General features: G+C 40.1%; 1 protein-coding gene and 1 long non-coding RNA gene across 2 annotated transcripts in view; one reads left to right on the top strand and one right to left on the bottom strand.

Annotated features, from left to right (window-relative positions):
• Positions 1 to 15,514, top strand: part of OSBPL1A (oxysterol binding protein like 1A) — a 245,650-nt gene that overhangs the window by 14,154 nt on the left and 215,982 nt on the right. Inside the window, 3 exon segments of the mRNA XM_030335766.2 lie at positions 5,142 to 5,264; positions 12,520 to 12,605; positions 13,891 to 13,965. Coding sequence (XP_030191626.1) covers positions 5,144 to 5,264; positions 12,520 to 12,605; positions 13,891 to 13,965 — 282 coding nt within the window. The 5' untranslated portion in view covers positions 5,142 to 5,143.
• The window catches only part of LOC115527973, an 87,084-nt gene continuing 83,015 nt past the window's right edge, over positions 11,446 to 15,514 (bottom strand). The window contains exon 3 of the long non-coding RNA XR_003973122.1: positions 11,446 to 11,641. This is a non-coding gene — a long non-coding RNA (uncharacterized LOC115527973). The remainder of the gene's footprint in view (positions 11,642 to 15,514) is intronic.

The following is a 15,514-nucleotide window of genomic DNA, read 5'->3' on the forward strand; positions in this document are numbered from 1 at the left end:
CAGATGTCTTGTCGCCCTTAGCTATTGGCATTTAAGAATGAGGAACTTGAAAGCTGACTGGAAATTGAGAAAGTAGGGGAGACTTGTTAACTGCCATTTTTACTAAGATTCATCTGGCTTAGCTTCTTGTTGGGAGCTGCTGGTGTCCTCTAGGAATATGTTATCCTTTAGGGACTGTCACCAGCTTAGTCTCCTCCCAGTGGGTGGAGCCTGGCTTGTCAGCATTAGGAATGCTGATTAAGAAAGAGCTGGAAGTCATGCTGTTCACTGTACATAGGCTGCTACTTTTTGAAACCGTCCTCCGACGGTCTTCCATCCTCTAGTCTGTAGAGCATTTCTTTTAGCCTTAGGGGATTTATTTAACCAGTTGCCTATTGATGGACATGGACTTCTTAATACCTTTTTCACTACTGTAAATAAAGCAATCCTTATGAATGTGCTTATGAAATAATCTTCTGTATTTCTATAGCATAGATTCCTAGAAGTAGAATTGCCCTGGGAAAGGAAATGGTGTATGTGTATTTTTTAAAATATTTTTTAAATTGTAAAATATGCATAAGATATAATTTACCATCTTAAAAATGTTTGTGGTATTAAATACATAAATAATATGTGCTACCATCACCATCATCCATCGTGAGAACTTTTCTTATAAAACTGAAACTCTGTACCCAATAAATCCCCATTCTCCTCTCCCCCAAGCCCTTGGCCACTACCATTCCGTTTTCTTTCTCTTTTGACTACTGTGCTCAAAGTACTTCATAAAAGTGGAATCATACAGTATTTGTCTTTCTGTGACTGGCTTATTTCCCTTAGCATAATGTCCTCATGGTTCATTCATGTAGCATATTGCAAAAACGTCTTTCTTTTTAAAGATTGAAAAATACTCCATTGTACCTATATACCACATTTTGCTTAACTGTTCATCTCCTGGTGGACACTTGTATAGCTTCCATGTTTTAGCTATTATGAGTAATGCAGCTCTGAACACAGATGTACAAATACCTCTTTGAGACCCCCACTTTCAGTTCTTTTGGGTGTATACCCAGAAGTGGAATTGCCAGATTATAGGGTAGTTCTCGTTTTAATTTTTTGAGGAATTGCTAATCTGTTTTACACAGTGGCTGTACCATTTTACATTCCTGCCAACAGTGCACAGGATTCTAATTTCTCCACATCCTTGACAGCACTTGTTTTCTGTTTGTTTGGGTTTTTTTTTCCCCATAGTAGTCGTCTTATTGGGTGTGAGATGGTAGCTCATTGTAGTTTTGATTTGCCTTTTCCTAATGATCAGTAATGGGAAACAACTTTTCATGTCCTTATTGGCCATGTGTATATTTGTAGAAATGTCTATTCAAGTACTTTGTTTTTGAACTGGGTTTTGTTTGAGTTTTAGGAGTTCTCTGTGTATTTTGGTTATTAATCCCTTATCAGATATGATTTGCAAATATTTTCTCTGATCTTGTGGTTTGTGTTTTAACTCTGCTAGTGGCTTTTGATGCACAGAATTTAAAAATTCTTATAATGTCCACTTTGTCTATTTTTTCTTTTGTTACTCATGCCTTTGTTCTATCCAAGAAATCATTGCCAAAACCAATGTCATGAAGCATTTGCCCTGTGTTTTCTTCTAAGACTTTCATTGTTTTATGTTTTGCATTTAGATCTTTGATCCAGTTTGAATTAGTTTTTAAATATGATGTTAGGTAAAAGTTCAACTTTGTTCTTTTCCATGTGGATTTTCAGTTTTACCAGCACCATTTGTTGACAAGACTGTTGAATCATGTCGTCAGTCTTGTAAAGAATCATTGACCATATACACAAGGGTTTATTTGGCTTCCCTGTTCTATTCCATTGTTCTGTATGTCCGTCTTTATGCTAGTACCACAGTGTTTGACGTTAGCTTTGTTATAAGTTTTGAAATCCAGAAGCGTAAGTCCTCTAGCATTGCCTCCTTTTTGAAGATTGTTTTGGCTATTTAGAATTCCTTGAAATTTCATTTTTTTAAATACTGAAATATTTAAAGTATTCTCCTTTCTGTAGATTCTGTAGTTATTTTGGGGGGATTAGGGTTACCATGGAGATTACATTTATCATCCTAAAGTTATAACACTAATTTGAGTTTATACTAGTTTAACTTAAATAACACACACACACACACCTTGCTCCTTTATGCTCTGTTCCCACCCCTTTTGGCTACTGATGTCACAGAATTACATCTTTGTACACTCTGTACCCAAAACAAAAATAATTCTTTTAAATGTGTTAGTCCCTTAAATTATGTAGAAAATAAGATTTGGAGTTAGAAGACAAAATTATATTTTTAATCCAATATTTTTTTCTTTAAATGCGTTACTCTTAAATCATGTAGAAAACAAGAAGTACAGCTATAAACCATTTTTTTTTTATTTAAAAAAATTTTTCTTCAACGTTTATTTATTTTTGGGACAGAGAGAGACAGCATGAACGGGGGAGGGGCAGAGAGAGAGGGAGACACAGAATCGGAAACAGGCTCCAGGCTCTGAGCCATCAGCCCAGAGCCTGACGTGTGCTCGAACTCCCGGACCGTGAGATCGTGACTTGGCTGAAGTCGGACGCTTAACCGACTGCACCACCCAGGCGCCCCTATAAACCATTGCTAAAATAACACTAGCTTTTGTAATTGTGCATGTGTTTGCCTTTATCAAGATGTTTATTTCTCCACATAGCTTTGAGTTACTGTCTAGGGTGCTTTTATTTTACCTTGTAAGACTCTGTTGAGCATTTCTTGAAAGGCAGGTCTAGTGGTAATGAACTGCCTCGGCTTTTATTTTTCTGGGATGTCTTAATTTCTCTCTTACTTTTGAAAGGCAGTTTTGCCAGATACAGGATAGTTTTTCTTTCAGCACTTCGAATATATTTGCATACTGCTCTCTGTCCTCCAAAGTTTCTGATGGGAAATCTACCAGTCTTCCTACCCTGGATCCCTTGTATGTGATGATTTAGCTTCTTTCCTGCTATTGAGATTTTCTGTTTTGAAAGTTGGATTGTGTAGCATATCTCTTTGAGTTCCCCTTAGAGTTCATTGACCTTCTTGGATGTTTATATTCATGTTTTTTTCCTCAAATTTGGGAAGTATTCAGCTATTATTTCTCCAATTGCTCAACCCTCGTTCTCTCACTTCTAAGACTTTCATGATGCATGTTGATCTGTTGGTGTCCTACAGGTCTCTTAAGCTATGTTTGGTTTTCAGTCTTTTTTCTTTCTGTTCCCCAGACTCAGTAATTTCTGTGTCCTATCTTTCAAGTTTTCTTAGTGTTCTGCCTATACAAATCAGCTTTTGAATCTCTCAAGTGAATTTTTTGTTATTGTACTTTTCAGTTCAAGAATTTCGTCTTTCTTTTTAGGTTTTTTTTGGTCTTTATTCATATTTTCATTTCATTTATGCATTTTGTCTTCCACCATCTCTTCCTTTAGGTCTTTGAATATCTTTTTGATGCCTTTATCTAGTATATTTGCCATCAGATCTTCAGGGACCGTTTCTATTGATTTGTTTTTCCCTTTGGGCTCTACTTTTCTGTTTCTTTGTATGTCCTGTAACTTTTTTAATTATTGAAAACTGGACATTTGAATCTAACGTACTATAGATAGCAAATTCTCCTCCTTCCTCGAGTTTTCTAATATGTTGTTACTTTTCTTGGATTATTGTAGGCTGTGCTGAGGTCAGCCTTAGCTGTAAACTTAAGGTCTTCTCAGGTCCTCTTTTGGTGGTCGTGAGCAGTCATGTTTTAATTTTCTCCATAAATGCTGTTGTTTTTCAGTGCCCTAGTGCTTAGTGTCTGGCTCTTATGTGGGGGTGGGGGGAGTGGGGGGAAGAATGGAGAAATGAAGGCGGGTGCAGGGTGGGGGGGGGTGGGGACAAAAATGAATGCTGGTCCTTTAAATCTCCTGGAAGTTCAGTCTGCTGGAGGGGCTTAAAGCAGTGAGAGATGGTGCATGCAACAAGTGTGTCTGCTTGCTTCCTTGTCTGCATCTCTGATCAGAAGCAGCAGTGATCAGAGCTCAGCTCTCCAATATTTGGAGTACGGGGATATTTGTTCACCCTGGTTCCTGTAAGCCATTCCAGGAATGCATGCACTGGGGGAATTTCGGGGTGGAGATGGGTAGCTGCTGCCTTGCTAAGAGCTTAAATTGACATAAATTAACCACAGTTCCCTTCCAAGCTTTCCCTGGTGGTTGTAAGCCTTCAGAAGATCCTAGAGTTCCAAAACCGTTACATCACGCAGATTCTGCCAGTACAGTTGTTATCTAGGTGGGGAGACAGACAGATTGCTGGTGTTTCCATACTCTAATCATTTTAGTAGAATCTTCCCCCAAGTGTATGTGTATTTTGAAATTTACTTGATATTGACAAGTGGTGCTTATATCCTGTCCATGACAGTATTAGGCATGTTTCATCTTTTTTTTTTTTTTAATTGAATTATAGTTGACATGCAATGTTGCATTAGTTTCAGGTGTATAATCTTTTTTATTTAATCTTGTAGGCAAAAAATTGTTTTATTTGCATTTCTTAGTAAGAAATTTATATTTTGTGAATTGCTACTTATTTTGACAAATGGCTTAAATTTGGTTGTAGTGCTCTATATTTTGAAGCTTAGTAAAATATGAAAGAGGAAACAAAGGAATTGTAAGTATGGTCACTCCAGGATTTTTATCTGTAATTTGATTTTTTTCCTATTCAGGATGTTTTGCACAAGTTTTAAATGTGTTAATGTTTCAGCCTTATGATATTTTTATTGTAATGACCACATTTTAATTTTATATCTAGTTATATAATGTTTGCGTTAACCATTTGCAAAATATTTCATACCTTTAAGAGCATTCTGTCAAATATGATATAACAGCTCATGAGGTTGGTTATTTTGCAGATAAGGAAACTGAGGCTTTGAGAGATTAAGAAACTTGCCCAAATGTTTAGTGCACTTTTCAATAATAATAAAAAGGATAAGGAGTCTGAAGGTCAAGTTCTGGCCCTGCAACTGATTCACTTAATTCTTACATCGTTCTTATTACTTGTAAAGTGATTTTTTTTTTTTTGTATTAGCAGATAGTATACGAAAGGTAATTCTATCACTCAATAGTAATATTATTATTTTTAAATCTAGAAATGAATACTGAAGCAGAACAGGAGCTTCTCCATCATGCCAGAAATGGCAATGCTAAAGAAGTTCGACAGTTATTAGAAACCATGGAAAGAAATCAAGTAATTGCTGACATTAATTGCAAAGGTAAGCTTTGAGTGAGTTTTTTTAGCTTTTTCTTGAGTATGCACAACTCTGTCATTTATTTAGCACTAATCTTTTTGGTCTTGCTAGAAATAAATTCCCAGATCTTTTTCTAGAAAGAGTCTTCATAAGAGTAGGTAAAAGAGTAGTTTTACCTAGTAGTACCTCGTAGTTCTAAGTCAGAGACATTGAGATCTAGTCTTAAGCTTTAGGGTCTCTGACAATTTTATCAGCTACAAGAGTGACCCTGAGCCTACAAGATGCACGCTGTGATAGGGTGTTATGGTTAAATCAACCAGTTTGAGTGTTCAGTGTATGCCCAGAGTCCTGTGAAGTACCTTGCAGGTGGTGTTAGGCAGGATCCCTGGCCTCATTGAGACTAGTGTAGAGGATTAATAGACTACACTTCAAAATATGTACCAGAATATGGAACCCCAGGGTGTCATGGGATCCCATAGGAGAGACCTGTAACTGGACCTAGAAGGATTAGCTTCTTAGAGGAAATGATTCTAAGGTGATCTATAAAGAGTGTGTAGAACTTAACCAGGTGAAAATAGAGAAGAAAAGTGTTCAAGGGAGAAGATACAACATGTGCCAAGGTCCTGAGGTGAGAGGCAGTCCAGGTGGCAAGGGCCTGCAGGCAGGAAGGGTGAGGGAAGGTAAATAGCAGCCAAATCCTAATGCACCTGTGGCAAGGTTGTATGTGTTATGCTCAGGTGTGCAGAGAAAATTTATCTTCTAAAATGGCTCTGATATTTCAACAAGCACCTTCTCCTTCTTGGAGTATGGAGGACTAAATAAATATTAATCTTTTGGTTTCTCGATCTTGTAGCTTTTTGATAAATGATTGGTCTTCCAGAACCTCTCAACTCTCTTTGCCCTGTCTCCCCCAAGCTGGTGTTTAAAAATAAAGATGAGCCTTGTTGTGTGTGTCTATAGCCTTTGATTCCTCAGTGACCCTTGTCTTCCCAGTGCTCCTGAAGCATTTGTAGCTGACCCTTGGGACAAACTCAAACTCGTGTCTCTCTGTGTGTCATACAAGTGGTGCTCCGTGACTGTTACTTTGTGGCCACCTTGCAGCTGGGTGCTGGGATAGGTGGTTGCTAGGATATCTTTCTATGTCATCTCAGATGCCACTTGCCTGTTCTTGGTGTATCCTTGATTTATCTCGCTTTCTGGGCTCATGAACAGGAGCACCATGTCTCTTCATTTGTGCCTTTCTCACAGTCCTCTGTCCCCGATGCATATTTTATTCTGCTGGGTCACATTCTTCTGTCCTAGAGCAACAAACCTTATGTCTTCACCCATGTTGGGGAAGGATTATTATATTTGCAGTGGAGAGAAAACTATGATCTGAGTTGTCAGAAAATAGTTGTTTTCGGTATGCTAAAGGAATTGTAAAAATCCTCCTGGTCCTTCAGCAAAGACTAGTTCTTAATCTTTATCTTGGGATTCTATTTTGAATGCCAGAAACATTCCTGGCATTTGATAATCCTAATGACCCTTTATCTACCCTTTCCATCCTTACCTATATATCCAGGCTACTTGGTGGAAAGTCATCTAATGGGAAATGTAAAACTGTGAAATAGATGTGAATGCTTCTTCAAAATTTCATCATTATTCCTGTCAGTCAGACTTTGTCTTAAGGGCAGTTTAAAGGATTTATGTAGAAGATGACCTACCAGGTGATGTGCAGTTCACCAGTAGAAGTGAATGGGGGCCAGGGGACTCGATGTGAGTAGTGTTTCCCCGTGGGGATAGCCTTGCACCAGGCATTTCTAGGATTTCTTTGCTATCTGATTTGTTTTTCCAAACCCTGAGACATTGAGAAAGTGGTAAAATGTACTATAATTCTTTAAGAATTAAAGCTTAACAATCAACATAGAGATGTTATTGGTTGGAAGGAATTACCGGTGTCAAGTTGAAAGTGACAGAAGGAAACAATGGCCTGCAGCTGAAGGTTAAGGCCAATATTTCTAGGATGGGGGACAAAGGATCTAATCTGTTTTCCTTATAGCTGTTGTGTGTTTACAGTCCTGTCTATTGCTAATGGTGAGACTTTCTTGCAAAAATTAATGTTTATATGCACAGTATACTTTATGTAAATTCTGAGTGGTGTTATTGCTGGGTGAACTGGGGAGCCCCTGGCTCTGGGATCTCAACACAGCCCATCCCAAAAGGTGTCACGGAATTCAAGGACAGATATGTAACACAGCAGATGAGCTACAGAAGCGGGAAAGTTTATTAAAGCAAAAAAGATAGTCTGGAGATGTGAGAGTGGTGAGCTAGAGGGTGGGAGGGCCGGGAGGGAGGTGCCTGCCCTGGGGGCTGGGTTTCTATCTGTCATTGACAGTTGTTAACTAGGAGGTGGAACATTCAGTACTCAGGCGAGGATTCTAATAAGCAGAGTTTTGCGCCTTTTCTTCCGTATTTGGTCTTAGGTTTCTGGTCAGGGCTCCTGCCTCCTTGGTTCTGTGTGGTTTGACCCAGCGTCTTGTGGAGTGCTGCCAGAACAGGCCTCTGACTTTCCTGATAGCTGCCCATGACTTCTCTCAGCTGGCCTACAGGTATCCTGTTAGAACCTAGCTAACTGCCTACTCTAACAGTGTTCTAAGAAATAAGTTCTGGAAGCAAAGTTGTAACTGAGGCCCGAGGGTGCCAGAGCCCGTGGTTCGGGGGGGTTCAGGCGCTCACTTCTGACAAAATCCAAAGAGGGAGACGAGTGGTGGTAAAACAAGAAAGGGATTTGTTTCCAGGAGGCCAACACCAGGAGACAGGCTAGTGTCCCAAAGGCTATCTCCAAAGTGCTGAAAATACTTCTAGGTTTGAATGAGGAAAACGTGGAACAAAGGGTGGTGGGTGCGTGCCGGTGGGCAGTAAAGAATAAAGGTCAGGTGGGATTGTCTTGGGATCAGTCCTGCATTGCATGGGCATGTCTGGGCAGTCCCCCTTGCTCGAGGGGCTGGTTTTGGTACCCATTCCAGGATGTTTTGCCTGCTGGGTCTTCTGCCTGAGTTACAAGATAAGCTGATGAGAAGAACGTAATCAGTTAAGTGCAAAATGAGGTCAAAACAGGGTCTTTCGAAATAAAAACATGTGTTGTCCATGTCTACACGTGATTCTGTAGTGGTGTCCTGTTGCTTTGCTGGAAATTCTGAATGTGAAGTTATGTGAATGTTACCATAGTATCTGCTGGTGTTTCCCAGTGTTTCAATATTCTATGTAGGGTACAGTCCTTTGTAAATACTCCTCAATTTGACATTTCTTATTTGTTGAACAAAATTTTTTGGATATCCGTGGTAAGTAGTAAAAAGATACTCTTGGGACACCTAGATGGCTCAGTCGGTTAAACCTCCGACATCAGCTCAGGTCATGATCTCACGGTTCGTGGGTTCGAGCCCCGCGTTGGTTCTGGAGCCTGCTTCGGATTCTGTGTCTCCCTCTCTCTTTTCCTCCCCTGCTTGCAGTCTGTGTCTGTCTCTCTCTCTCTCTCAAAAATGAAGATTAAAAACATTAAAAAAAAAAAAAGATACTCTTTACTGCTAACTTTACTACTACTCTTTACTACTTTTTACTAATAAAGAATGAAGTATTTTAAGAATCATGTAGGATTTTGGAAATTCTGATTTCTTGGAAACCTCAGATGTGAGGAGACCAGTTCAGTTCATGTTAGCCGTTAGGGGTTCGCTGGGGGTGAAAGCAATGTGAATGGCAACACACAGATATAATTAACATTTAGGGGATGGAATCGGTAGGGCACCCTGAATGTGGGTGTGAAAAGGAGAAAGGGGGCAAGAGTGTTGCTTGTTTATGACCTGAGAAACAAGGTGAATAATGGCAATTCATTGTGAAAACACACGTGGGAAGGGGTAGAGATAGTTTTAGTGATTGTGTAAAGTCGACTCTTGAAGAATGCAGGGTGAAAGGGCACCGACCCCCTGCACAGTAAAAAAAAAAAAAAAAAAAAAAAAAAAAAAAAAAATCCATGTAGAACTTTTGACTTCCACCCCCCTTCCATCTTAACTGCTAATAGCCTGCTGTTGACCAGGAAGAAGCCCTGCTGGTAACTCGGTTTACACATATGTTGTGTGTATGATGTGCTATATTTTTATAAAAAAGTAAGCTGGATAAAAAATGTTAAAATCATGAGGAAAATACATTTAAAGTGTTTCGTCAACTAAACTCCATATGTGCGTGGACCCACACAGTTCAAAGCCAGTGGTGTCAAGGGTCAACTGTGTACATATAACAGGGTAAGTTCAGCTTTGTGCTTTTTTTTTTTTTAATTTCTTTAAATGTTTATTTTTGAGAAAGACACACAGAGCATGAGTGGGAGAGGGGCAGAGGGAAAGGGACGTAGAATCCGAAGCAGGCTCTAGGCTCCAAGCTGTCAGCATAGAGCCCGACGTGGGGTTTGAACCAATGAAGTGCGAGATCACGACTGAGCTAAAGTTGGATGCTTAACCGACTGAGCCACCCAGGCACCCCTCAGTTTTATGCCTTTTGAGCACAAAGTATTTTGCATCATCCAAATGGAGGTGTCTCGTAAAGAGATGGAATATGGATTTTGAAGTCCGTACCACAGAAAAAATGAAAGCAATGGAAGAGGGCCAGGAGATGCCATTATTGGAGATACCAATAATGAAGGACTAATTGGACAGTGGAGCTTCCAAAGGATCCTTAAAGAAGTGTCAGGGCAACGAGAAACCCTACAGAGTGCAGGGCTGTGGCAGCCGGGAAGGCCTGTGGGCCATACTATCCGATGCTATATGCAGTGACCCAGTGTTGTGATAGCTAAAAAGTTTCCCTGTCACTTGGTGATAGCATTTGTGGATCAAAACTGGAGGACCATTTGAATGACAAGGTGGGAGATGACCCTAGTCTGCCAAGGGTAGTGGGGGCTGACAGGAGTAAATGGGGTGGAAAAAGTAAGTGAAGGCAGAGCAGGGAAGGAAGAGGAGCACGGTAGCTGGTAGGGAGGATGCCATCAGAGGGCTTTTGTTGCTCTTGATTGTAAGAAGAGACCCAAGTGTTTACTTCCTCCTTACTCATAAGTGAGGAGGGAGAGGCGGAAGATAAAGGAGAAAAGTGCCTCAGAAGCAGAAAGGGGTGGAGTCCAGGGAACAAGGTCTGGGTTAGTCTAGGCCTACGGAGGGAAGGATGGAAGAACGCCTGTAGATGGGGGTACGGTGGTACATTTGGCTCCAGGAAGCCCAGGGAATTCCATGAAAACTTTACCCCTCATTGTGAAGCTAAGAGACGGAGGCCCTTTGCTAAGGGGAGGTATTTGGGGAAGAGGCTTGAGAAGAGTCATGACTTGAAGTCGCTGCTGTGGACTGTAGGAGAGCCCCTCGAAGAGGGTATTCTAAAAAGGATTTCCAGGCAGTGTCTAGAGGCTCACGGAAGTAGGAGATCCGGAGTTTAAGGTGCTGGGAATCTACAGGGTTCTGTTAGTTTTGTTCTCCCACTGTTTAGCAACCTGGTGTGATTCTAGGAAAATCAAGCCAGTGTACTGATCAGGCTTTGGGGTTTTTGTAGGCTACTGCGACAGGATTATTGAGGGGACTGGCAAAGAAGTTAAAGTAAGGGATCAAAATGCTGGATTTGTTAAAGGAAGTAAAGATGGAGGTGTTTACATACATGAGAAGTGATCACAGGATGAAGGGCTGATTCAGCTGAATAAGTCTGGGAGTACACCTGTGGGAATAAGCTGGAAAGTGGGAGTTGATTAGCTCAGAAATGACAATGATACCCAGGCTCTGACCCTTACCCTGGGGGTTAACATCAAGCAGAGGCAAAGTTTGTAGGGGAAATGAGGGAGCTGAGAAACAGAGGAGCCAGCATACTGAACAACTAGTAGACACCCCTAGGGCAGTGGCAGGGTTTGCATGGGGAGAAAGACTGTCCCCCAGAGTTACTTGGTGAGGGGCGAGCCAGTGGGAGGCTGGTAGATGACAGCAGAGAAGGTTTTCAGGCTTAATGGTAGAAGTCTCACAAGAGGAGTTGTAACATGAGTGGAGTCCTTGACTACAGACAGCGTTGGCTTCTGTCGTGGGAGGACCAGTGAGTGTGTGGGAATTGGGGGAGGGGAGACTCCACCTGAGGGGTAAAGGAGAGTCCTTGTCATCAGGAAAAGGACATCAGGTTTCACTTAAGGACAGAAGGTAAACATTCCACAAAACAGTCCATGGCTGTAGGATTCATTGACCGAAATTACAGGTTCCAGAGGGTACACGTTTTAGGGGACATCATCGTAGGAGTTTGGGTAAGTGGCACACAAACACAGGACACTGTTGGTGGCAGCAGTCCCTCAGGGAGCTGTCCGAGGCTTGTTCCGGGTACACTGAGGCTGGTGCCTGGGGTTTCTATTGGCTCAAAACCTGAAATCCAGGAAGCAAGGGCAGCCATTAAACCTTCAGCCCCTCCAGAGGAGTGCCCCACAGGCGACAGCATACTCCTGGGCTTTGGTTAGACCCTCCCGAGTGCTGGGCTTTGGAATTTGATAGGCTATATTCCCTTAAGCCTGAGTGGAAATTTTGGTAACCTTTTGGAGCTATTGCTGCTCTCAGCTACAGTGCCCCCCGCCTTTTCTTCCTGAATTGAATTGTATTGTTTTTGTCGCACTCCCTTCTTCTGTACCTCTCCTCAGCAGGGATCCGACATTTAATTGCTCTTAATTTTGGTTCTTGTTATCTAGTAGAACTCTACCACTCTGGTAACCCATATCCTCATTACTTGAGATTTTATCTGGAGTCAGGACTCCATTTTATGTCACTATCTGCAGAGCTAACAATTTTCCAAATGCTACAGAAAAGATTCTTTATCAATTCCATATTTCCATTCACCCTCCTGACATGGCACAGGTTTTCAAAGAGAGGTGCTTTTCATGAAATGCTGTGCCAAGAGAACCACATCTTTGTTAAATGATGGTAAGATGGTTAGAGACTCAGAACCTTGGAGCCAACTACAGATTATCTACTTTGAATGTCACCCCCATCGTGTCTCTCCCCACCCTTTTAAGAATGAGGACATTGAGTTAGTGAGTTAGGAAGGTGGCACCAGAATCTGGGGCTTGTGGGTTCTAATCTATTACACTTGTTATGCTTCTGACTATGTCCTGTCTCTTGTCTCTCATTTATCAGCAGTGCAATATGAAGGGGAGATTGGCCAATGTATGGAAGTACCTTGGTAAAGAGAAATTTTAGTATAAAATTACCTAAATAACATCTAAAAATGCCTTATATTTTTCCACTTTTAGGAAGAAGTAAGTCTAATTTGGGGTGGACACCTCTTCATCTGGCATGCTATTTTGGACATAGACAAGTGGTCCAGGATCTGTTAAAGGTATGTATATGGCTCTAATTTTTTTTTTTTTTTTTTGAGAGTGAGCACATGCACAAGTGGGGGAGGAGCAGAGGAAGAGGGGGAGAGAGAATCCTAAGCAGGCTTCGTGCTCACTGCAGAGCCTGATGCACGGCTCCATCCCACAATCTGAGATCATGACCTGAGCTGAAATTGAGAGTCGGACACTTAACCAACTTAGCCACCAGGTGCCCCTATGGCTCTAATTTTTAAATGAATAAAATAAATATTGCTGTTACAGAAATTATGAAAGTCTTAGAAAAGCCAACTAACCATAGTGGCTTATTTAAAACAATAGCTCATCACTAACACATTTAATTGTTCTTTGCTAAGTACATGAATTAGGTTAGCCTGATGATTAAACTTCTGTTTTCTTAGTCATTTGATTTTTGTTACTGACTTTTTAAAATTGCAAAAATGGTTGCATGAATTTGAAGACACTATTATTGTTTTTTAATGTAACAGTTAAAAAATAACCAAAGCACAGCTTAAATGATTAAAAAATGTCAGAATCTCTTAATGAGCACCATATGATTTAAGACCTCACAATTTTCAATTCTGATTTTTTTCACATATTGGTATTTCTGAAATTGTGTCTTCAAATTTAATTAGTAAACTGTACATTTAAACAGTGGTATCTTTTTCTTCCTGAGAACTTACTAAATTGGTGGAGAAAATGTGGTATTTTCTTTAATATTTATTTATTTTGAGAGAGCATGCACGCATGAGCAGGAGAGGGGAAGAGAGAGAGGGAGAGAGAGGATCCCAAGCTGGCTCCATGCACGGAGCCTGACAAGGGGCTCGATCTCATAAATGTGAGATCACGACATGAGCCGAAATCAAGAGACAGATGCCTAACCCACTGAGCCACCCAGGTGCCCCCAAAATGTCGTGTTTCATTCAGACAGTTCTTTTTTAATATTTGGGTTTCTAAAGTAGAGTGAAAGTCTATAGATTTTTAAAGAAAAGTAAACTTTTTACTCTTCTACCTATCATGTAGACTTTTACCTTTCAGGAAGCTTTATTGTTTTACTGTGAATTAAATTGAATTTTAGTGGTGACAACCAATCAATATTAACAATTATTTTAATTTTGAAGTATTTAATATATTTTTGGGGCTACTGGCTGGCTCAGCATGCAACTCTTGATGTCAAGTTTATAAGTTTGTCCACGTTGGGTGTAGAGATTACTTAAAAAATCTTTGAAAAAGAAATATTTAATATTTCTTGACATGTGGAAGATGTCTAACATTTTCATGTTTGTTCAGGCTGGTGCAGAAGTGAATGTATTGAATGACATGGGAGACACGCCGCTTCATCGAGCTGCCTTTACAGGACGAAAGGTGAGAACATTCCATGTTCAGTGTTTGCAAGTGGAATATTTGGAGGGGCAGTCGCCTGTGTTTTTTATGGCTCTGAATAGCAACTGAGAAAAGCCACAACAAATACGTAAACCAGCACTTTGGGTCACAAGGTCACAAGCTCTTAGAATGAAAAGTGAGGTCAGGTTACTTCCACTCTGGCCTCCTGACAGGGACTCCTTCTGTCCCCACTCGTGTCCTTTGGGATGGGGAACTCCTGATTGTTCCTTTTTAAAAAAAACAAAAAAAAACAAAAAAAAAAGCTTCATTGAGGTATAATTTTATGTTGCATGAAACTCACCTACTGTAAGCGCGCATTTCAGTGATCCTTGGTACCTTTACACAGTTGTCCAGCCATCCCCACAGTCCAGTTTTAGAACATTTCCATCAGCTCAGAAAGTTTCCTCATGCCTGTTTGTGTTCATTCCCTGCTGCTCTCCCATGCCTCAGGCCACCGCCGATTGGCTTTCTATCTCTAGGATGTTGGTCTTTTCTAGAAATTTCTTTTCTAGAAATTTCTTATAGATGAAATCATACAAGCTTTGTGTCTGACTTCTTTAATTTAGCATGATATTACTGAAGTTTATCAATGCTGTAGCATTCATGTATCAGTAATTTCTTCCTTTTTATGGCAGAAGAACACACCATTTTATGGCTATGCCACATTCTTTAATCTTTTAACTGTTTACTGACAGGACTCTCTTCCTATTGTGTTGCCTTGGCACCCTTGTGGAAATGAATTGATCATAAATGTGAGGTTTATTTCTAGACTTTGTATTCTGTTTCTTTGATCTATGTCTTTCATTACATCAGTACTACACCACCTTTATTGCAGTAGGTTTATAATTAAATTTTGATATTTGGTAGTCTGAGTTTTCCAACAGTGACTTACATTATTTTGGCTATTTTCAGTCAAAAGTTTGTTTTTCCATATAAATTTTAGGATCATGTTCTACAAAAACACCTGTTGGAAATTTGAGGTTGTCTTGTCTAGAATCTTAGGCCCATTTGGGAAGAATGGCCACTTTAACAATATTGAGTCTTTAAATCCATGAATGTGAAATGCCTATCCCTTTATTTAGATCCTTAATTTCTCTTGGCAGTGTTTTGAAATTTTCAATGTACAGATCTTACTCTCCTGTTAAATTGTTTTCTAGGCATTATATTCTTTTTGATGCTATTTTCAATGGAATTTTTCTTTTAATTTCCTTTTCTGATTCCTTGTTGCAACTATATAGAAAGACAAGTTGATTTTTTGTTGTTGATCTGTGTCCTGTGTACTTGCTGAGCTCATTTATTCTAGTAGATTTTTTATAAATTCCAAAGCATTGTCTACACTGGATCTTATCTGCAAATAAAGACAAATGTACTTCTTCCTTTCCAGCTGGATACTTTCCCCCACCACAACCTCTACCCTTTACTTTGCTAGATCCTAGTATACTATTGAATAAATATGTTGAGAGCAGAAATCCTTGTTTTTTGATCCTAGGGGAATAGCATCTAGTCTTTTACCAGTAAGTATGGTGTTTGT

This window comes from Lynx canadensis, chromosome D3, assembly GCF_007474595.2.
Source record: "Lynx canadensis isolate LIC74 chromosome D3, mLynCan4.pri.v2, whole genome shotgun sequence".
Classification (NCBI taxonomy): domain Eukaryota; kingdom Metazoa; phylum Chordata; class Mammalia; order Carnivora; family Felidae; genus Lynx; species Lynx canadensis.